We start from the raw sequence: 21,086 nt of genomic DNA, 5'->3' as shown, positions 1-21,086 counted from the left end.
TTTTGATCCTATCGCGCAGTGCATTGCTTACCGGTCAGCAATGAGCCAGTAGCCCTCATCGGTTTCATGAATGAGCTTCTGAAAAAGCACACGGGATACGGCGGCGTCATGCATACTGCCAGGAGCGTTAATGGATGCATACATAATTGTGCCTATTGGAGAGAATGCAAATATGTTAGATGTGAAGTGCGCATGTACCCATCCATTGTAGTAGGCATTCTGTACATCCATGTCACCCGCCGTCTCTACGGGCAGGTGCAGACCGTCGACGAATCCGGATCCCTTCTCAAGCATGAGATGCTGATCCTGAATGAGACGCGAGAATCTCTGCAGGTCTGTGGTCTTTGGCCAGACTCTTGTAGCTTCCGGTACCATTGTTGTCATAACATCTAGCAGTAGCTCAAGTCCAGTTGAATATATCTTGAGCACACCGATGGCAAGATGCCGAACACTTCCTGCAGAGTAAACTGTGCCATTGAGGAATTAAAGAAGTGCAACACCAATCCTAATGCCCCATCTGCATCGAGGGACCTTCGCGATGGGCGTGTTTCTCCATGAATTGAGACATCTTGTCATTGAATGGTCTTGCCATTCCAGGCCTGACGAAAGCCACGATTTAGAATGTAATCGAAAAATTGCCGGACTGAGAGCGCTGTCGTCAAGATGAACGCTTTTTCATCAGAGGAGTCACGTAACATTTGCCAGGGACTCGTGACTGGGAAAGGAAGGGCTGGGCGCGTGAGATAGAACGGTCTCCCACTTAACATTCCTAGTAATGCAATCGCGATAAGAACCAATTTCGCATTATCGTCGGGGTTCTGGTCCAAATAGAAGTCTTGATACGCGTTATAGACATGATTAATATATCGGATGGCAATTCTGACTTGTAGTATAGCAATTGCAATGAGGGATGGAATGCAAAGAAGACGCGTTGTTGACGCGCCCTGTTGGAATGAAGCGAGCAATTGGCGAAAAACTAAGTGTCACGTGAGTTTGGGATGGGCATTTGAGCATTGGTGCATTTGGCAAGTCCCCCTTGCCTTAATTTGTGAATTTGATGACCCGGCCCAAAAGTTTCGGCGCTTACTTAATGACACAAACCTGTGCATATGTACTCTGAACCGCTAAACCGTCTACGGGAAGTCACACAATAATACAAGCAGAGGCAAAAAAAAGTCATCCAAATGACCCAAAGGATTAGTAAAAATGGACAAGTCCGGAATCGAACCGGAGACCTTTCGCATGCGAAGCGAACGCGATAACCAACTACACTACATGCCCAAATTTACTTTAAGAGTCAAAAGTTTTAGGTCTTAAGTTGACGCAAAAAAATTTGTTTTCCTTTTTTTGAATATTTATTCGTTTCATTTTCCTTTCGTTCCGTTGTTTTTCGCCAGTGCACGCATGTAATTAGCTTGTAAAATCCATTGGCTTTTCAAACAAAAAAAAAAAAAATATGGCGACACTCGCCCGCTCATTACACTCATTATGAGCACCACTACCGAAACACCTCCTTCGCTAAAACACCGTCCTGGCACTGTCATCCTCACAGACGGGCTCGGACTCGTTCTCGCGCGACCAGTTGGCTCGCGCTCTCCAACTGTCACTTCCTGATACGGCCCAACATCTCATCCTTCATGAACCCATCGATGGTAACTTCTACCTTACCACGATGGAGCCCGACTTGATCTCAGTTGCTTCTCTGGTGGACACTACCCTCACCATCGGCTCCCTGACCATGATCGGCACATCGCCAGGTTGCTCCAGGTTGAGCTAAAATCATCGGAGTCTTCTCAAACCCTGCTCATGGTTACGACCATATTGCCTCAGCTTTGGAATCGTATGGCACGATTCTTCAAGCCGAATTCCCCCGTGTTGGCACCAGCACCAATGAGGATGCGCTGGAAGTCACCCTTGCGCTCAATGAGAAGCGCACCCTCCCGCCGGGTACCCTTCCGCTCGTTAGCCTTGCCCCCACTTTTTTCCAGTTTTTATCTTCGGGGGCGCCCGTCTTCCCGTGCTCCCCGTCCCCACCCACCAGCTTTTTTGGGTGCCGCTTGTTTCTCGGGTGCTCTCCACACGCCATTATCTGGCCCCGTGGGAATGAGGAATGGCTTCTTTGTCGCTTTTCCGTTGCTTTTGTCGCGTTAATTCCGTTGCTTTGTCGAGTTAGCTCTTCCTTTCTTCTTTTGTCTTGTTGGTTCCGGGTGGCCTCACTGCTGTTCTGCTGGTCCCTTCCAGCTCTGCTACCTTCCATGCCTCGCCTAGCCGGCGCGGATGTTCCATGCGTTGAGGTCTCGGGCTTGATCACCCAGTTTCCCCTTCGCTTCTGCATCTTTCGCGCTGGGTGCTAACTTCTCCGGTTCCCTCTCCGAGTCGTTGCCCCCACCCCTATCTTTATCGTCCTTGTTTTGGATGTGGATGCTCCTCTCTGGTGGCGGGCTGCCTGGGTTGGTGTTATAGCCTCCGGACCCTGGCAGGCGCCTGGTGCTGGCGCCTTCGGCTCAGTTATCTTCATCTTGTATACATATCAGTCATAAATAGGACGCTGGGTTACATGTACAATTGGTTTCAGCCCATAATGTATATAGTTACTAATACATCGGCTTTTTCAAAAAGGGCCTTTTTTAATCAAAAGAAAAAACCGGGCTCAATAAAAACCGGCCACAGCAAGACAACGTATATTCTTGCAATGAGCTGGCTCCTAGACTTTTTGATTGTTTTATAGTCCGGCTAATCAATCTGTCACTATTTGCCCTCGCCATTGAGCCATGTGCGGTCTTGCTCGGACCTCGTCGACGTCTCATTTGAGGAAGTATACTGATAATATCTGGATGATCTTGCCAGATATTATTCTACAGAAACCCATCAGGAAGTGATGGCAGACCTAACTCACAGCATCTTTGACAAGGCTGCTGAGATCAAACGCGAGGTGGAGGTGGATGACCATCAAACCGGCTGCGGCCGGAGAGAAGACTATACTGACCCGAGAACTGGCGCGACTCAGGAAATAATTGCATTATCCTTAGCCTGGAAAAGGTCTCAAGGACTGATATGGAGACTGAGGCGAATGCGAATGAGGAAAAGATGGAGAAGGCTGCAAGCAAGGCGTGAATATTTTAGCATCAGAGTTTGCAAATATATCTGCATGCATTGCTAAACCGTCTTCCTAATATCCACGACGTCGGAAACCTAGCAACGGGTCATGTAGAGGTTGCGCTATGTCTCTTCACGCGTACTTGTCAGGCTCAATCTTAGCTATCCAATAACTTCCATATAGCAGAGATATTGAAAGCTATTTTCCCGTTCATTAACATGGCGAACGACAATACATGCCCTTATCCATAATGCGGCGAACTTCAACTTTTCTCGCTCTCTTCCATTATTCGTAGCTCCTGCAAGAACCATATATTACCGTTCAAATACAGTGTCCTTACTTAACGGGAATAGACGAAAAGTTGACTAGTGTCATGGTCCCTGGCTTCTTTCTCGGTATGGTGATATGGAATCGAAAGCCATCTCTGAATTGCATAGCCAAAATTTGCCCAACACATCTCGCCGTCTACGAAGAGCATCATGATGATTGCAAGATTAGTACCCTTCCAAGCCAAATAATATGGGGCTGAGCCTAACTTCCGGCGGAATAACCAATAATGTGCAATCTGGCGCGGAGACAATCTACATCTACTTAGACAACAAAACACACCAGTTATACCGGCGCAAATAAACTACTGAGCATTTAATGAATCATTATTTGCGATCAAAGAATAGATCCCGTTAGAAATATGGATTGCCATAAGCCGCACGAGAGCCTTGTTTATCATGCACCATCCATTCCGCTGAACAACCCGTCAAAATATTGCTTGCAAGGCTCACTTTCTGCAGTCTATGGTTATCGTATCACTTCGTGTTCCAAGGCTTCAGGGAGAACTTCGAAAAATGTCACGGGGGATTAGTCTTATATTCGGCCAAGATGACATCCACAACCCCGGCTTAGTCCAGATGCGAGGGCACCCGAATTTGGGTCGTATGTGGGTTAGGGTTTATGGATGACCTAAGGTAGATAACTTTAGTCTTTAATGTCGACAGAGCGATGTGGCGCAGCGGAAGCGCGCAGGGCTCATAACCCTGATGTCCTTGGATCGAAACCAAGTATCGCTAATTTTATTTTTTCAGTTTGTTACGTGTAGTTATTCATTGGCTTGTCATTACGCGCGTAAGAGAGATACGTGCCGTCATAAATATGCATATTATATTATTCAGGAGCTCCTATGAATAAATAGAATCAGCTACATTCCATATGTAGATCGATATTACTGTGTTCCTATCACTGCAATAATATCCTGTGGCTAACTTATACCTATATCATAAAATGCCAACAATACGCGATTGATATTGCACCAGAAAAAAATTAAACCATCTTATTCAGTGCAAACTAAACATTCTATGAACTCGTTGTAGGAATGTACCCATTGTCGCACCACCCATTTACGGGCTAATGCACGTTAGTATACAGCATATGGCCTTGCCAAACAAAAAAAGAACTTACCAAGCAACTTAGATACTTGCACCAGCTACAATGGCCGCCGCCATTTTTAAATAGCCCAATTAAGACGATAACGAGGGTTGCTGCCAGCACTAACATAACAAGGCGGACGATCACCCATAAATACCACGCAGGATGCCGTCCTGAAAACACAATTTTAAGATTTTGGAACCTGTCCTTCAGACTTTTGGATTTCGGATAATAATCGTTGGCTATCGGTTGGCCAGCACGTTCTCGTAATTTTAGTGGGCTTCGAAGGAGGGCGAGACCGAGAAGAATACCCATGGCAAAGCCTCCGATATGCGCAAAATTGTCGAGTCCTGGTAATAGTCCTAGAGCAAATGCGATCACTATTTCGATGAGATGAGACATCAGAGTACGCTTTGGATGCTCATAGAGTTGCCAGTTCAGAAGCAATTGTAATATGCTCAAAGCAATAATGCCGAAAAGAGCACCAGATGCGCCTCTAAAATATCATTACTACATATTTTAGAAGTCTAGTTCGATGGATCGACTTACGTGCTCGCAATGCCATCTGGTGCAAAATTTCCGCCGAGCAAAAATCCGCAGATACCAGATGCGACGTACACGAAGGCGAACTTCAACGTCCCGATGTCTCTGAGATCTGTGTCAGTTCTGATCGTGTTCAACAAACTAAGTATAGTACCTTTCCATCGATCCACCTAGTTGGAACTGCAAAAGCATGTTCGCAATAATGTGTATAAATCCGGCGTGTAGGAAGATTGGAATAATGAAGCGCCACCACTATCGCATTACTAATGTCAGCAAGCTCTACAGATCGCCTTCACTCCGCATAGAGTTTCAATACCTGATCAGGATGGTCTGACACGCCGCCCATGCCGCATAATTCGGATAGGGTGCAAACATTTGTTGCAATAGTTGTCGAACTTGCACAAGGAAAATTTTTGGTCTTGACGTCTGTCACTCCAGATATATAGTGCATGCAAGGTGTAAACCTGGCGCCCATATGGATTAGAAGATATGTAGAAGGCCCTATCATAGGATTAAATGTCGGCCTAGTAGCGATTATGCTCCCGGTGTACTTGTGCATAACAATTAGTTCAGAGACGAAGACGATCACTTGGATCACGCTAACGATTACAGTGAACCATGGAATTATCCGTCTCTTCTTTTGTTGGTCCATGGGCGGGATGCTCATAGGAAGTCGCTCTGAATGAGGTGCGGAGCCAGGTGCTGGTATGTCTGACGGAGTCTGTTGATTACTCTGGGGATTCCACGGATTGTATACATAGGACTGCGACACATGGTGGTTGGTGAGAGGAACATTGTCCTCGTATGGGTCTGAGTATACTGCTGAATTTGATCCAGAGTAGGTACTTTCAGTCGGCATTTGCGAGAGTTCATACGACTGATTCTTATCGTATGTGCTCAACCTGCCGTTGGTCCTTGACGACATGACACTGACCGTGTCGCTGTTTTCCGCAGTCCCACCGTTTTTCTTTCTGAGAAAATCAAACGGGGCCATACTCAGTTACTGTCTATCAATCTGTTTGATTGGTTAATAATGTGGACGGCACAACAAAACTAATCACTTGTGAGAAAGAAAACTTTGTAACGTCTCATGCAACCGTCACGTCATATGAAGGACGACGTCTCGCTTACCCAATTTTCCAGTAACAGTAATCGGGCTGGCCAGGATCTGATGATTGCAGGCGAATGCGCAATATGCGCATTAAGTTTGCTAGCGACGAAGACCGAGCTTATGTTCAGCAATAGTTCGTTGTTTTCCCGTACCTGAATCGTGATTGCACCGGGCTTAAACTTTAATTCCATTAAGCGCTCCCCAAGCGAGCACACAAATGTGGCGGTTATTCTCTTTAATTTTAGTGCCCGCCGGCTGATGTCTAACTATATGTATCATAATATGCGCCCTATATAATTTAGTAGCCGTGTTAGATAAATCCGATAGTACAGACAGCAGCAATGATGGTCCAATTTAATCCGTAGAGGCATCCGCTCCATTTGAATATAACCCAAATTACTACACATAGTTAAAACAAAAATCTAACGGCCCATATAGCTACTAAGACAGATACAAACACCGTTAGCTTATTTCTACATATTCCTTGAGATGTCTGCTCTATCTGCTGAGTGGAAACACCGCGGTCCGAGCCATTCTCTATCGACCGGCTGTATTTACCAGAGTTATTGCCCGACTGTTGTTCCACAGACTTATATACAACACTTGCTTCGATTTGAGGTTCGTTGGTACTGCTACCTTCAGTCGTTGCGCATAGTAGTTCGTAGTTTCGTTGTCCGCCGCATGTTGAGCATTTAAACTCCCTGCTCTTGCGAGCGATTTCCCGCTTCGTCTCATCCGGTACACCATCGATGCTTCCAACCGCTCCATTTGCTTCTGTTGCCATGAAAGAACGTAATGCCACCAACGCCGTGCGTATACCTAGGTAATCGTTGGTCAGTCAGCATAACTCTGTGGCAACGAAAATAGCTTACCCCACGCAGGCAGCCACTCCTCGACATGGAAGTTACTGATCGACAAACAGATTTCCTTATTGACATCAAATCTCCCAGAATCTTGTAGAAATCTGAAGCTAGGTGGTGCTAATGGGTAATTGCTAGGGAGATTTATCCGTCCGTGATAGTAGCCATCTTCGTAAGGGCTTGACGGTGGGCCACGTATTATAAAATGCCATTCAAACAAATTATCCTATAAATTATTTTAGAATACAGTTTCATCAATCTCCATTGCGTGGGATAATTCATACTTCGGTCGGCGCTGCGTGTATGTCCCTGTCCGGTTCAGACAGCTCCTTCGCCTCCTTGAGTATCCTCCTCACAGTCGGAGTATTCTTGTTGGGCATTGGCATAATGATGTACTGCCGTATTGATAAGTCAGAAGGATACGATCCAAATACAAATACAATATTTCCCGGATTACGAGTAACAGTCCGCGAGCAAATAGATAGATATGTGACGCTGTTATGTTAACATCGCTTTTGGGAGTCATCACTGTTGGGAGTTTATTCCGCGAACAGACTCAATGTTTAACAGTCTAAAAGCCACGTACTCGGCAAGTTGATATTATTAGACTAGAGTTCTCAAATTTCCAGCGTCTAGGCATACGCTTAATGTACACTCTAATAGGAAAATTTATCCAAGATGTCAGTCATCCAAGCTTCAGCATATACGAGCTTGCCCAAACAAAACCAAAGACTCTGTGCCGGCTCTTACTGACATCACTGAGACACTGGATAATACGCGAGCGAAGGGTGAGTAGCGTGCGTTGAGGCCGTGTCTCCTTACCATTTGGCCTTGCCAGACGGTATGCAACGTGGTTATCAGATCTCGGCATTTTGTTTGTAATTCACAATCCGGGATGTGGTGGCCGTCTAATACAAGTTATATATGCGACCTGCTGATATTAAATGGTGATCTCGAGTAGTCAATAAACTTCCAGCCGGCGCCGCACAAATCAACTATATAGTCTTCTCTACATGATCATCAATTGGTTTCCGCCTACGCGTCCTCGAAAATAATTTTTAGTCTCAGCTCTTATTATAGTTGCCTTAAAAGTATTATATGCAGCTACGGCTAGTGTGAAGTAGTCGCCACACATGCTCAACCTATAACTAGCCAGGAATATGCGGATTTCTTCAACTTACTTGTGGACGGTAGCCGATTCGTACAGTAAGACGTCAAAACATACTTGGCCTGTAGGCTGCATCGTGGGTTTCACAGACTGACAGTGTAACATTCACAGAATTCATTTTCCAATTCAGTAAATTTCAAATCTCGGAGCAATGTACGATCTCGAATGCTCAACATTATCGTCATTTTACTACTTATTATGTGGCTCCACCGGCTAAATCAGTTGCGTCTAAGATCTCCGTCCCTCGTTTGCGTGTCCCATTGCTCAATGCGCCGACACATCTGGGCCATTATACTTCCCGGGTAACACGACCTGACAATGAAGACAGGTACAGCGTATCTGTCCTGACTGTTCCCGCCACGTCATCATTGGCGCCGCTCTCGCTCAAGACCAAGGCTCCTCCAGAGCGGCAAGTGTTTTTTTACTCGGTATTCGACGGACATGGAGGATCAGAATGCAGCGACTTTTTAGCACAGAATCTAGCCACATACGTTGAAAATGCCGATTTGCATTCAATTGAGCGACTCGAGCGGGGATGGAAGGAGAACATTGGCGGATACTGGACAAGATGGAGAGGACATCTTGAAAAGTTTCGAAGCAGGATGAGCAAAGATAGTGAGGTTTCTGTCTGGTCGTTTATATACGGCTTCTCTTGTGCTAATGATCATATAGGCGACTTACTTCTTCGCGTTCCCATTTCGTTTCTGCAAGCCGACTACTATTACACAATGGCAGAACGGCCGTCCGGATCAACTTGCACGTCCGTCTTGTTATACAGTTTGAATCCGAGTGTGCCGTATTGGTCCGATGCACCGTCACGACTCTTAGTTGCTCATGTGGGAGACACACGATGCATTCTTTGCGATAGGAATGGAGTAGCGCATGCGCTCACGTCGGCCCACCATCTTTCGTCGCCAACCGAATCGGCACGATTGAGAAGATATGCGGCAAGCTTTTTCACAGATTCATTCGGTGAAGAAAGATTCGGCAACGTGGAGAATACTCGGTCATTCGGCGATCGATCTATGAAAAGACTGGGCGTTACAGCCGAGCCAGACCTTACCGAGTACACGTTAGGATCACGAACCGCGGACGACGGATTTGGAGGCGACGAGCCGTTCTTGGTGCTCGTTTCTGACGGCGTGTCCAAATTTGCCGCGGACCAAGAGATTGTCGATATAGTGACGTCTACTGGATATCGGTCTGGTTATGCCAGAGGTACTCCTCAGGACGCGGCACGAGAGGTCGTTCAATTTGCCGCAGACGTGGGAGGCGACGATAACTCTACATGCATAGTCGTCCGGCTCTCTGGGTGGGGAAAATGGACCAGTCCAGTGGACAGAACTGGTGATTTAAGGGAATATAGACTACGCGAGGCATTAGATAAGGTGGCTCGCCGGCAGTAGAGACGGTGTCGTGAATCAACTGCATATCTAGATAGAAAAGCTTGAGTCTTAATCCAACCACTTATCATACGTCCACATGTAATAGATTGAATGTTTTAGAATGCATCGATTAATAGTTCATTCGACTAATAGTACATTATTGCCCAATACTTTATCTAAAATAAGCCGTCTAAGTCTAAGAGATTGCTGCTCGTATTGGGCGTAGACGACTGTTGCTGTGTTTGCGTTTGCGTTTGCGTTTGCGGTTTTGCTTGAACAGGTACTGATTCAGGTTCCGGCTGAGGCTGCGTTCTAGGTTGGAGGGCAGTTTTCGGGGGGGAGAACGCCTGTAGAAAAGCTGATTGGCTCTTCGATACCGGTTGCGCATAAGGTTGTGGTGGTACCAAATTTGGGGTCTGCTTCGCAAATAGCGGAGGAAGCTGATGTGCCGTTGTGGTTGCAGTAATAGTACTTGATGCAGGCTGCTGCAAAGACGCACTGAAAAGAGATGACAATGGCTGCGACGTTGCGGCGGCTGAGGTTGAAGAGAATGACGGAACAGAGAACTGCGCCATGACAGCCGCAGCATCGGACTGTGGCGGGGTAGGCGCGCTAGAGAATGGTTGCAGAGACGCAGGAGTTGGAGCTTCGTCTACATGAGTAAACTGAGCCGGAGCTGGGGTAGGCGACATCGAGAGCATAATCGGTTGGATCGACGGTACAGGCCCTGAAGATACCTCCATGTCATCATCCAAATCAATCAAATTAATGGTCTTAGCTGGAGCAATGGTTGGCTGCGGAGCCGCAGGTACTGGCGAATTGTTCCGGCTAAGCTGAAAGACGGGTGTATTGCTGCCCGACCGTTTCATGGCCTTCACCGTGTCATATTTGTTGATAACACTGTTAATATAATCATTCAAACTCAGTAGCTTCTGCACTGCCTCTTCATCCTCGCTTTCATCTTTGATGATCTTCTGAATCTTCGGCTGAGCATTTTTGATAGCATTGTACAACTCCTCAAACGCATCTTGTCTGCCAATTGCGTCTCCGTTTCTAACACCTTCAAGCATCTCATCTAGCAGTTTAGCTTTCCGCTGGATCTTCGCAAGATCTTCGGCAACCTTCGCTCGATAATCCGTTCTGTGCTCTGTATCGTAACCCGCCATGATTTTCATCAAGTGATTCGCCTCAAGAAGATCTGCTGGGGTTCCTCGACGAATAAGCTCCTGAAGCTTCGCTGATTGCGCAGCTCGTTCTTCCTCTTCTAACTCGTCTGCGGACTTTATATTCTGAAGTATACGTTAATAGCTAATTCAAATACAGAGGAAGTCTATACTTACATCCGAAGGATTCAAAACGGCAGCATCATCTCGATTGATCTCTGGGAAAGTATACCCTAATGTCATATTATTAGCATATATGTTAGTTGGACCAGATAAAGACCGACCTTTGTAAGCCAATAATCGATGCATGTCTCTAATATAACCTAGGTCCTCCTTATACCTGCTGGTCTGACAGATTGTTTCCCTCCATTCCTCAATCGCCTCCAAGATTAGTTGCTGCGATCGCGTATATCGAGGTGGTGGCCGCTCTGGGAACTTTCGAACTAGTTCGTTCAAGAACTCTTTCCTAGAAATCTGAAGATGGAATGGATATCCACAATTCTTCACGCAAATGTCCAGTAGCTACAAACAGTAAATTAATGTATTGCAGACCATTCTGGAGTGAGCTCACTTACCGCTAGCGATAAAATGGAGACAGCGGAAGATCTGCTGTTAATAAGCTTGACAATCTGAGTGGCGGCTTCACGTGCACTGTAATAAACTAATGAGCGCCTTCTCACGCCAAGTCAACTTACTGAAAATAACGAATACATACGAATTTCCCTTCTTCTCATTTATCAGGTCCGCAATCTCAATGTTTAAACTCAAATTCGGCTCCAGATGTGATGGGTCGCAAGCACGATCTAACAACGTACGTCAGCAAAACGATATCTTCATAAATTGAATTCCAGCCAAAACAACTAACCAATTAATCTACTCAATCGTGATCTCTCCGCCGGGTCCTGTCGCACCTGCCCCGACGATACTATCGGCGGAATAGATTGATCCTGGACTCGGAACCGTTCGGTATACGACTCGTTACGTGACGGCCCATCTGACGCATCGGAATACCTTCCATATGACGACATCTCTTCAGCCTTTCCCGACGCTGGCGTCTATTACCACTTGAATGGTTGTGATGTAATGAGAAAGGTCAAGGAAAGTCAGTGGCTGTTAGCGATTGCGTAGTTACGGACGAAGGCTTGCGAATGACTTGACGCAGCACAAAATTTACCCGGATCTGTTGAACCTCCGCTAAAGACGGTATGGGGCTCAGATTCTTGCGCAACACCAGAAATATATTTGCATTCCGCTACAACGAGATACTGTAAAGTTACCTACAATATGGGCAAGAATAACGGCAAATCGAGACAGTCATACAAGAGCAAAAATCAAAATCGGGCAAATTTCGCACAGTTCGATGAAAACAAGTATGAGTCGGTACCTGCCGAGGCTGTCGATAAACTTCCAGTGAGGACCGCGATGTGGGTGAGTTACTATTCTCCCTAATGGATTTTTGAACACTACGTGGAATATCCTATAACAGAAGAGAGTTAATATTGGTCTACTGTGATATAGGACTTCGATCATTGCGATCCGAAACGATGTAGCGGCAAGAAGTTGGCGCGATTGGGATTAATCAGGTCTCTGAGAATAGGTCAGAAGTTTCGTGGAGTCGTGATATCGTAAGTACCATGTTCCCTCTTGGCAAGTAAGCTCCAGCAATGCTGACTGATCGTTAGACCCCATGGAAGAGTTCCCATATCACCGTCTGATCGTGAGATTTTGGAGGAACACGGTGCGGCGGTTGTCGAGTGCTCTTGGGCTCGGGTACAAGAGATCCCTTGGTCAAGAATAGGTGGACGACATGAACGACTCCGTAAGTACTGCGAGGGAATGAAGAACAAATTTCATGCGCTGACATTGTAAGTAGTACCGTATCTAATTGCAACGAATCCTGTCAACTACGGGCGACCGTGGAAGCTGAATTGTGTTGAAGCGATAGCTGCGGCTTTTGCCATTACTGGACACAGAGATTGGGCCGACGAAATATTATCACATTTTTCATGGGGGCATGCTTTTCTTAAAGTCAATCGCGATCTACTTAATATGTATTGCAGATGTACAGATGCTGAGTCGGTCACCGTGGCGCAGAATGACTGGCTGGATAAGATTGATAAAGATTTCGCAGATCGGGAGGCTAAGAAAGCCAACGGAGATGACGTCTGGCTAGAAGGAAATATGAATCATCTGCATATAACCTATTCGGAGGAGGAGGAGGACGACGACGACGAACACGACGACGACGGCGACGGCAATGACGATGAACACGACGCGGATGAAGAAGGTGACGGGGCCAGGGAAACAGAACGTGAACAAGAAGAAGTGGCTGAGGCTGAGGTGAAGTAGAGGGATGAATTGCAAACAATGACCGCGACGAGCGTCCGTTGCGACTGCCGCACGACGATGATAAAACTGGTCAAGGACTCTCCAACAGCGGCTCAATCAGGCAATGACCAATTATGGTAACTAAGTGTGCATAGGCTCGATGCCGCTTTCAAGAACAGTCGATGGAGCTATGGTCCACTTAATTCCATACCAGTCTGCAATACGAGCTGGTAGACCTAAATTAAATTGTTCTCCAACCTGAGATGCAAAATCAAAACGGTGGTATTGACCGCACTCTCTATGACATTACAAATTGCAACCTTTAGGAAAGAGCAATGAGTGATTGGGGCATATGGGCAAGATTAGAGGTAAACAGTACGATAATAGAGGCAAGCTAGCTGACAGGAATTCGTCATTCGGGTCTGATGAGTTTGGATGAGCGTGCATGAGCGAATTATAGTCACCTATGGTATTGCGACAATACTAGAAACTCAATCGTATAGCTCCGAATGATACCATCCTTGCTTAACCCAATACCCGTTACCATGTTGACCCACAAACTCCACCAAATCCTTTTGTACAGTCCACTCCAAAATATCCTTCATCTCGGTTTCTGTCAACATACAATGGAATTTTCGACACAACTCGGCGGCTGGTACGCCTGGCCGTAATGCAATTGTCATCAGCACAACGTTTACTAGTCGTAGAAACCACACTCTATTGATGTCTCCCAAAACATCAATCCACATACGACCACCAGGTAAGAGGAACTCTGCACCTTCCGGAGAGTCTGCATGCACGACCGGAACCGGAACATCAACAGATGGCAAAGATGGCACTTGATGATCAGAACTGCTCCGTAGAACAATGTCGCAGTCTAGCTTATCACGGTCGACAAGACGAGATGTATAGCCTTCGATCAATTTTCCAGCACTAACGTTGACTCGCACCAACTCCACCTCGCCGTGAGCAATCAAATCCATCAAGCAGATCATTGAACTGTCTGGAGCCAGACGGGACATTATGATACCCTTGGATTGGGCGAAAGTGTTCAAAAGCCTGTTGTGGAACGAGCATGCTTTCTTAAATGACGACTCCTCTGTGCGGAGTTTTGCCATCATATTGAAGCGATCAGAAAAGACAAAATTCCGTCCTGGGACGCGTTTTTCAAGATCACGAGAAGTATAAACCAGTATTTTCTCCTTCTCCATCTGATTAACGGCCTCTGAACAGAGATGCGTACCGAACTTGTCAAGTAGTACTTTGGCAGACTGTGGATCATATTTTGATTCATCTGTAGCAATGACCGCCTACAGCCGATTAGCATTGTTGTTCATGGTGTTTGTTTATCAAATTGCTTACCTTTATCAGTTGCTTTACATCATCCACCCTATTAGGCGCGTGCAAGCTGGTTAGCGGCGGCTCTTCACGCGGACACGCGAATGGAACCGAGGTCAGGCTTTCTTCAGTTTTCACTGTCGAGACCGACATGTAGACATCGTCCAACCACAGATTAGACGACTCATCCCGAACAAATGTGTAATCTCGAAGGGCATTGTCTTTCATGAGATTCGTCAAGAGTCCAACGCTATCCTCGTCATCCACCATATCAGTATCATTCTCCTTCCAGTACTTAACTAGAGCCATGATATCCAAATTTTCAAAATCAAGATTAATGAGTTTGTCGTGTTCGTACGCATCCAGGAAAACATGTTCCCATCGTTCGGCCGCTTTGATTAATGCCTTCGAACCTCCAAAAAATTGACGAATTCGCGGCCAAACCGATTGCACAGTATCGACCGTATATGGCTCGCCAAGGGCAGCCGCGACCCTGTCCCAATCAATAGTCTTTGCCAGGCCACCATAAAACGAACGCGTAATAATGACAGCACGAAAAATGCAATCAGCCTGCTTGTGGCCGAGTCTAGTAGACTTCCTTATTCTCTTGAAATTTTCTACACATTGTTAGTCACATTTAATAACACTGGAAAAAGATAAAAATTTCTTACTCTTCTGTTCCTTGATCGCTTCCGCGCGTTTCTGCCTTGTTTCCAGTGCTTCCATAGATTTAGCCTTCTTTCCAGGACGCACAAATTCGGATATTGGATCAACTGCTTCGTCTGCTGTTCCACGTTTCCTTCGAGCTTTGGCACTTGGTCGTGCAAAGATGGCTTCAGGAGTCTCAGCAGTGTTCCCGGTGCAGGGTTCGATTAGAGTCGGATTTTCGTTGTGGCGTTGCAAGGGTGGAGCAGAAACTTTTGCTCGCCTAATGCGCTGAGATATGCCATGTTCACCAACTGTAACCAATGACAAACCGCGGCTACTCTCTTGCTGTTCTTCCATGCGCTTCTTCAATCTTGCAGACGCCGCCTGCTGCTGTTCGGTACTCAGTTTCGTCGTTCGCAATGCTTTCTCAGCCCTCCTTTGCACTCGCGCTCTCTGTTTCATGGACTGTATTGGCACCATATTGTAGAATGAAAACTCGTTCGATATCACTTCAATAGGGCGACTAGCCCTCTTTGTGCCATCTTTTGCTACCATTAAATTTTCCTTGAATTTCACAACCTCAGGCGAGTCGACCCCATAATGAGGGTAAGTCAGGATCCAAGTAGTGGTTGGCCGCCCCTGAGCATCAATAGTTGATATGCATATTCTTTGGAGCTTGTTCTTGTTGACGAGCGAACTAGTATCACGCTCTAATGTTCGACGATCAAGCTGGCCAGCGGTCGAATTTTGTGATCTGCTTCGTAGATTTGCTAGCAATGGCGTACCACCCTCCATGATGCCACGACTTTCCTCCAGGAGCTGCAACATCAAAGATTGACGTTGGCTGGCAGCAATTGAAAACGAGCTTCCACTAGATGAGGAAGACTTTGCACCCGGCTTTACAGGCTCGGATTTTTTGAGAGTCGCTATGGAGATTTTCTTAACTGGCTTGCTAGATGACGAGGCAGATGATGCAGTTGCCGAGGCCGCGTCGTCCTTATGGGCTTCCGCCATGAAGACGTCTTGTTCAGGACTCTCCGATGTGCGTTCTTTTTCGACTTCGGCCGTAGCAACTGGTGTCTCACTGATCTGGCCCTGAGGTTCGGTTTCAGGTGCGAATTCTTCAATGACTGGTGTTGCAAGTGGCATTGATGATTCGGACAGTGGATTCTTCCGTGGCCTACCGCGCCTACGTTTCGGTTGACCTGTTGCATCCGGCTCAGATCTCGCTGGCGTCGCAACCTCCTTAATATTCAACCTGGTAATACTGTGCCCTGTACCATGCCATGCGGGAACTTCGACGATTAGTTACATGACTAAATTAGTACTAGAAAATGCTTACTTTTTTCTCCGTCGTCATTCATCCCTATTCCAATTTCCGGAACATGGCGTGATCTGTTTTGTCGTTTCGACAGCAACTGAAGATCCGCGTAGACTGATTTGGAGATAAGCGGTCCGAATTCACCCCAATTCTCGTCTGGAGAGTTTTGCACAAATGCGCGATACGCAGGAAGAGTAAAATATCGATAATACGAAACTCTCGCTGTATTGTCTGAACCCCGCACCATGGCGTATTGGCCTAAGTGGCGCGGTTGCGAAGATTTCGAGCCGTCTGGACCAGATGTATCCGCAAACTTGGTCAGCACGGTATTGAAAATCCGACTAAAGTCACGTCCAACGCATTTTCGCGTCAGCTCCATGGAAGAGATTCCTTTCGTGCGCTTTGACGCGACAAGGTCGTAGACCTGGTTTTCCAACGGAAAGAAGCGATTGAAGCATGGGCTTTGCTCACTCTCTTCGTGGAATTCTTGAATCTTATCATTTTCGCTAACCTCGAACAGCTCCTGACTAGCATCCTCAACGTCAGACGACTTCTCGCCGTCGTTCTCTGCTACTTCTTCTGCGACTTCTTGAAATTCAATCTCTTCTTCCCTAAAAATTTCTTTATCCGGATACTCTTTAACAAACTGGAGACAGCTATGCTTCTTGCCAGTTTCATCGGAGGCTCGAACAACGTAGACCTTCCGGATATAGCCTTTGCTCTCCAAGTTTTCGACGCATCGTCCAAAAACTTTGATCTTATATCTGGACGTATCCATACCCTACAGCCAGTCGTCAGATAAAGGGAACGGTGCCAACGAATAACTGCCACTCACCAACTGCTTACGCAAGTCAGCGCGCTGGCGCAGACCATTCTTTGCAACCTTTAAGTATTCCATAATTTCACGGCGTAACTTCACAGTCTCTGTGCCTGCACTTGTGTTCTCGTTACTACTTACGGGGTCTGCTTTTTCAAATCGTGTGCTGACTAGCAGAGTCGTCTTACCACCTTTTTTGACGACTACAGGATATTTCTTGATAAGGTCGAGATTTGATAGAACATTGACTCGACTGAACAAAGACCGCGGGTCTTGTTTAGTAACGCGTGCAACGTCGATAGCTGTTATTCCGGCTTCTCGAGCACGTGTGATGGCGCAGAGAAGCACAAATGGATAATGTCCAAGCTATTGAGCAATAAGTGCTGGCCATACTCAAAAAAGTGATTGATATTCCCACTTACCGAGGATCCTTCTTTTGGCGCGCCCGTGAGTGTCCGCCATAGCAAGTCCTGGCTCACAAACACACGTAGCTGCTCTCCGTGCTCCTCTAGCAAGCTCGCCAAATCTGTCATATCCTCCTTATCAGTATCTAATGGTTTCTATGCAATTTTTTACATGTTAGCTCTCACGCAGTCAGCAGGAATCTTCAACCACGTACTGGATCTTCACCGTCCGCGCTTTTCAAGCCGACGATGAACTGTTCGGTTTGGTTGCAAAGCCATTTCCACACAACATACTTCAACGAGTCATCAAGATTCTCTACTTTCAATTGCACGATTTCCCATAGCCGAGTAATGGAACAGCCTAAACAAATTTATCAAAAATTAAAATTAATTCACTCCCCCAGAATCGAACGCATTGTTTCACTTGTTGAGAACGCACAAAAGGCGACCAAAAAGACGCGTTCAGTCAGCAATAAACAAAATGGGTACCTTCGACACCGTCTAAGGCGATTTGCTCCACAGTAAATGCCACTAACTCGTCTGCTGAAAGCATCCTGCATGAATTGGAACCCAAAGAAAATGAACCAATAGGTCTGCTTGCTGTATTTGAAGATCGAGCCACAAATGTATCAAATCGCCGTTAATTGCGTGATTGGCAACTAACCTAGCATGGTCTTGCCTGCCGGACCATTATTGTACCATGTTACAAGCTGACAGGAATTGACCGATGTCCAAGTAAAATTCTATGTATCTTCGACGACATGGGCTCTGACGGAGTTGGAGTGGACTTTCGCGCTGACCGAATACTCTCTCGTTGACACGAATGGCGTCATGCCGAAACGTCATGGCAACTGTGAACGCTGGAACCCCGCAACGTATCCAAATTGCTAGTCGAGTCCTGAGTCTCATATACTTGCTTTAATATAGCAACGCTGCTAACTCCAAATGGCTTCCAGCACGACGGAAAATACAGCGTCTATAGAAGATGCCATCCGCGCGCTGACAGGCGCTGCGCAGGATGCGGTGGTAAGATCATTTATTGTTCTTTGGAAGTCTTTGACAGTGATCCAATTCCTTTGCAGGACTCCGATGACTATATAACATATTCTACATTGCTTGACGTTTATCTGGGAAATCCGGACCGATACAAAGAGTCTGAGCGAGTCGCTCTATTGCAAGCACTGGAAAGCATTCTACGACGGAGCGTATGTACAACAGGCGATTGCCGGATCAAATCGCCCTTCTAACCTGCCGCAGGAGATTCTTCTGTCTTACGTCGCTTGGGATCTTCCAGTATTATTACTTCCATATTTGGCATCCGCCGATCCTTTTGATTCCGTTGCTGCCTCGAAAGTGCTCGCACCTCGAAAAGCTGCGCTTAAAATTTTCAATTTAATCGCAGAGAAAGGCAATGCGAAAGAGGTCTTCCTGAAGTCAATCGAGGCGTTGTCAACGTTGAATGTGGATTTTTCACTTGATGCTACTCCGGAGGAGAATCTCGATTGTGAAAAACTGTTTGTTCTCAAGTTTTATGCGTTGTTTGAGGTGATCATTTCAGGTACGTTATATGTGATGGGGCCTTTGCTTCGCAGCTCACTCACGCGGATCATAGTGACTAGACGAATAACGACTCAATACCCGTCTCGATTCTTGACCACGTCATCAACAGCGCTGTTATCGTTTTTCTCCGGGCATGTAGATGAGCTCAGCGAGCAATCCCTGCCGGTATTGCTTCGGAGGTTGTACCTCTTCGCCCGAGACTATGTCCCCCCTCCCTCAAAAACTGCAGTCGAACCAGAAGAGGAAGCACTCCAGCGACGAATGCTACAGAGTTACGTGACACACATGGTAGAAATCATGCTTCGGAACAAAAGCGTTGCTTGGAGCCGGCGATACTTTGCGGAGATCAAGCCGGAGATAGACGTACTGCCGATCAGAGAAAGAGAGCGCCCACTATCTTTCGACGGCGCGCTGAGTCCAAGTATAATTGAAATGCTTGAGCGGTTTTTACAATTGACTTCATCGTTTGATATTGCACCCGAAGTGTTCGCTGAGACACTGCTAGAGGAGCCTCCAGAGATGGAACTTGATAACGAGCCTGAGGTTGATCCAAGTTTCCCGTCGCCACCTGCATCAAGTTCTTCCATTCCCCTGTCCGCGGAAGGATGCTTCTTCCTTCTCGCGGAATTTTTAGTATCTGAACCGCAGTCAAAGATATCGTTTACTTTCCCCGATGTAATAAAGATCACCAAGCGATTTGTTATCAGGGAAGAGGGTGAATCCCCAGGAGTGGGTGTGTGCGATGCTGTCGGTTTCTATGCCTGGAAGTTCTTAAAGGATATTACACCAGAAGAAATTGCGTCTGTTTCTCCAGAAGAATTTAATGGATACCTGCAGGTGCTGACGTCATTATCGGCAACGTCCCCGTCACCTACTGCTCGGTTCATTTTCCACACCTTAGTTGTCCACCTTTTGTCGCGGTCGAGTCCTGAGAGGTCGTACGGCTACATCTATGATACATTGCAGTTCTGCCCATTTGAGAATGTTTGTGGCGCTTTTGTGATCGTCCTCAAAGATTTCCTTGATATTTCTTCCCTCGAGACTGCAGAATCGTCAAGATGCAGAATTACTTACGACGAAACCAAGCGAAAGCAGGTCGAGGATCTCATCGAGTCCTGCCTTTCTGCCATTGAAACCAGTCCAGATTTATTGCTAGACGAGCGATATCCGACTCTACTGGCATGGGTCAACAATTTCCTTGTGGTAGTGGGTGGGGAGAAAGCATTCTTAGATGCAATAGCCATACGTCTACATGCATTGATCCGGCGCGACAAGTTGACTAGCAAGAACGATACTGACGACGACGAGCGAATCGAGCGCGATGTCCGAGCAGGAATTCTTACTGCAGGTATGGAGCTGCTAGAGAAGGCACACAGTTTAGAGTCTGCCGTGAAGAAGTTATCGATTGCAGATGACGAACCTACACCGCGTGCCACACCAGCAGCTGCCGCGTAAACTTATTTAATACGAAAAATAATTCCATGGCGAAAGATTGAATGGAAAAGTGGTGTTATGTAATTAATATTGTATTTTATAGTCTATCTTTGTAGTTTCAGTAACTGTGATATGTTAGAAAAGGTTGAGTGCATCTAATATCAATTACGGCGGAAGCCTTCGCTCGTGATGTCCTCGTTTCGCGATTGACCATCGCAAGTGAGGCTCGCTGCTCCTGTGATATATACCCAATTGTCAAATGCATTTTTCCATGTCTCACATATTATCGTTTACTCACGAAATACGTCACGGTGTATATATGTTGTTTTATGAAGCCGGCCGGTGTAGTTGTGCGGCAGCCTTTTGTCGTTCCACTGATAAAGGCAGGCAGTCGGCGAGTGTGTGTATGCTGAGTGAACACTATCTTACTTATCTAACGCGATGGTATGCGGTTATGGCACAATGCAGTAAAAATATCTGATATTTGCCT

The 21,086-nt window shown here is 46.4% G+C and overlaps 7 protein-coding genes and 2 non-coding genes across 9 annotated transcripts; 4 read left to right on the top strand and 5 right to left on the bottom strand.

Annotated features, from left to right (window-relative positions):
- Positions 1-1,207: 1,207 nt before the first annotated feature.
- Positions 1,208-1,281, bottom strand: V1508DRAFT_t60. Its single transcript has one exon. It is a non-coding gene; the product is annotated as a tRNA-Ala (tRNA).
- Positions 1,282-4,089: 2,808 nt separating this feature from the next.
- Positions 4,090-4,161, top strand: V1508DRAFT_t61. Its single transcript has one exon. It is a non-coding gene; the product is annotated as a tRNA-Met (tRNA).
- Positions 4,162-4,495: 334 nt separating this feature from the next.
- Positions 4,496-5,918, bottom strand: V1508DRAFT_356717 (rhomboid family-domain-containing protein; the record flags this gene model as incomplete). The annotated part of the gene is made up of 4 exons (XM_066937002.1): positions 4,496-5,012; positions 5,066-5,164; positions 5,214-5,311; positions 5,376-5,918. The coding sequence occupies 4 exons, from the start codon at positions 5,916-5,918 to the stop codon at positions 4,496-4,498; spliced, it is 1,257 nt and encodes a 418-aa protein (XP_066794941.1).
- A 661-nt stretch (positions 5,919-6,579) lies between these two features.
- On the bottom strand, positions 6,580-7,416 carry V1508DRAFT_356739 (ubiquitin-conjugating enzyme/RWD-like protein; the record flags this gene model as incomplete). Its single annotated transcript, XM_066937004.1, has 3 exons — positions 6,580-6,989; positions 7,043-7,256; positions 7,315-7,416. The coding sequence occupies 3 exons, from the start codon at positions 7,414-7,416 to the stop codon at positions 6,580-6,582; spliced, it is 726 nt and encodes a 241-aa protein (XP_066794940.1).
- A 596-nt stretch (positions 7,417-8,012) lies between these two features.
- Positions 8,013-9,682, top strand: V1508DRAFT_176575 (phosphatase 2C-like domain-containing protein). Its single transcript, XM_066936118.1, has 3 exons — positions 8,013-8,236; positions 8,310-8,813; positions 8,871-9,682. Exons 1-3 carry the CDS (start codon positions 8,191-8,193, stop codon positions 9,602-9,604), a joined length of 1,284 nt encoding a protein of 427 aa, XP_066794939.1. The 5' UTR covers positions 8,013-8,190; the 3' UTR covers positions 9,605-9,682.
- Positions 9,487-11,869, bottom strand: V1508DRAFT_420213 (VHS domain-containing protein). Its single transcript, XM_066940717.1, has 6 exons — positions 11,612-11,869; positions 11,462-11,549; positions 11,322-11,397; positions 11,031-11,268; positions 10,924-10,979; positions 9,487-10,872 (listed from the first exon to the last, which is right to left on the bottom strand). The coding sequence occupies exons 1-6, from the start codon at positions 11,772-11,774 to the stop codon at positions 9,760-9,762; spliced, it is 1,734 nt and encodes a 577-aa protein (XP_066794938.1). The 5' UTR covers positions 11,775-11,869; the 3' UTR covers positions 9,487-9,759.
- A 299-nt stretch (positions 11,870-12,168) lies between these two features.
- On the top strand, positions 12,169-13,095 carry V1508DRAFT_433464 (uncharacterized protein; the record flags this gene model as incomplete). The annotated part of the gene is made up of 4 exons (XM_066941987.1): positions 12,169-12,174; positions 12,265-12,371; positions 12,429-12,565; positions 12,620-13,095. The coding sequence occupies 4 exons, from the start codon at positions 12,169-12,171 to the stop codon at positions 13,093-13,095; spliced, it is 726 nt and encodes a 241-aa protein (XP_066794937.1).
- Positions 13,096-13,565: 470 nt separating this feature from the next.
- V1508DRAFT_398402 (uncharacterized protein) lies at positions 13,566-18,155 on the bottom strand (the record flags this gene model as incomplete). Its single annotated transcript, XM_066938207.1, has 8 exons — positions 13,566-14,384; positions 14,437-15,029; positions 15,084-16,355; positions 16,403-17,162; positions 17,217-17,564; positions 17,621-17,758; positions 17,818-17,963; positions 18,092-18,155. The coding sequence occupies 8 exons, from the start codon at positions 18,153-18,155 to the stop codon at positions 13,566-13,568; spliced, it is 4,140 nt and encodes a 1,379-aa protein (XP_066794936.1).
- A 106-nt stretch (positions 18,156-18,261) lies between these two features.
- V1508DRAFT_420204 (YAP-binding/ALF4/Glomulin) lies at positions 18,262-20,845 on the top strand. Its single transcript, XM_066940716.1, has 4 exons — positions 18,262-18,628; positions 18,685-18,807; positions 18,860-19,160; positions 19,215-20,845. Exons 1-4 carry the CDS (start codon positions 18,548-18,550, stop codon positions 20,615-20,617), a joined length of 1,908 nt encoding a protein of 635 aa, XP_066794935.1. The 5' UTR covers positions 18,262-18,547; the 3' UTR covers positions 20,618-20,845.
- The last annotated feature ends 241 nt before the right edge of the window (positions 20,846-21,086 follow it).

Source organism: Lipomyces doorenjongii (genome assembly GCF_038497915.1).
Source record: "Lipomyces doorenjongii strain NRRL Y-27504 unplaced genomic scaffold V1508scaffold_36, whole genome shotgun sequence".
NCBI classification, from domain to species: Eukaryota; Fungi; Ascomycota; class Lipomycetes; order Lipomycetales; family Lipomycetaceae; genus Lipomyces; species Lipomyces doorenjongii.
This window is presented reverse-complemented; position numbering and strand designations above follow the sequence as displayed.

Coding starts and splice junctions, on each gene's coding strand:
- V1508DRAFT_176575 (XM_066936118.1), top strand. CDS start 8,191: ATGCGGATTTCTTCAACTTACTTGTGGACGGTAGCCGATTCGTACA. Junction 8,237..8,309: donor GACGGTAGCCGATTCGTACA/GTAAGACGTCAA, acceptor TAACATTCACAG/AATTCATTTTCCAATTCAGT. Junction 8,814..8,870: donor AAGCAGGATGAGCAAAGATA/GTGAGGTTTCTG, acceptor ATGATCATATAG/GCGACTTACTTCTTCGCGTT.
- V1508DRAFT_420213 (XM_066940717.1), bottom strand. CDS start 11,774: ATGTCGTCATATGGAAGGTATTCCGATGCGTCAGATGGGCCGTCACGT. Junction 11,550..11,611: donor ACGATTGAGTAGATTAATTG/GTTAGTTGTTTT, acceptor GTACGTTGTTAG/ATCGTGCTTGCGACCCATCA. Junction 11,398..11,461: donor AATGAGAAGAAGGGAAATTC/GTATGTATTCGT, acceptor AGTTTATTACAG/TGCACGTGAAGCCGCCACTC.
- V1508DRAFT_420204 (XM_066940716.1), top strand. CDS start 18,548: ATGGCTTCCAGCACGACGGAAAATACAGCGTCTATAGAAGATGCCATC. Junction 18,629..18,684: donor GCGCTGCGCAGGATGCGGTG/GTAAGATCATTT, acceptor ATTCCTTTGCAG/GACTCCGATGACTATATAAC. Junction 18,808..18,859: donor AAAGCATTCTACGACGGAGC/GTATGTACAACA, acceptor AACCTGCCGCAG/GAGATTCTTCTGTCTTACGT.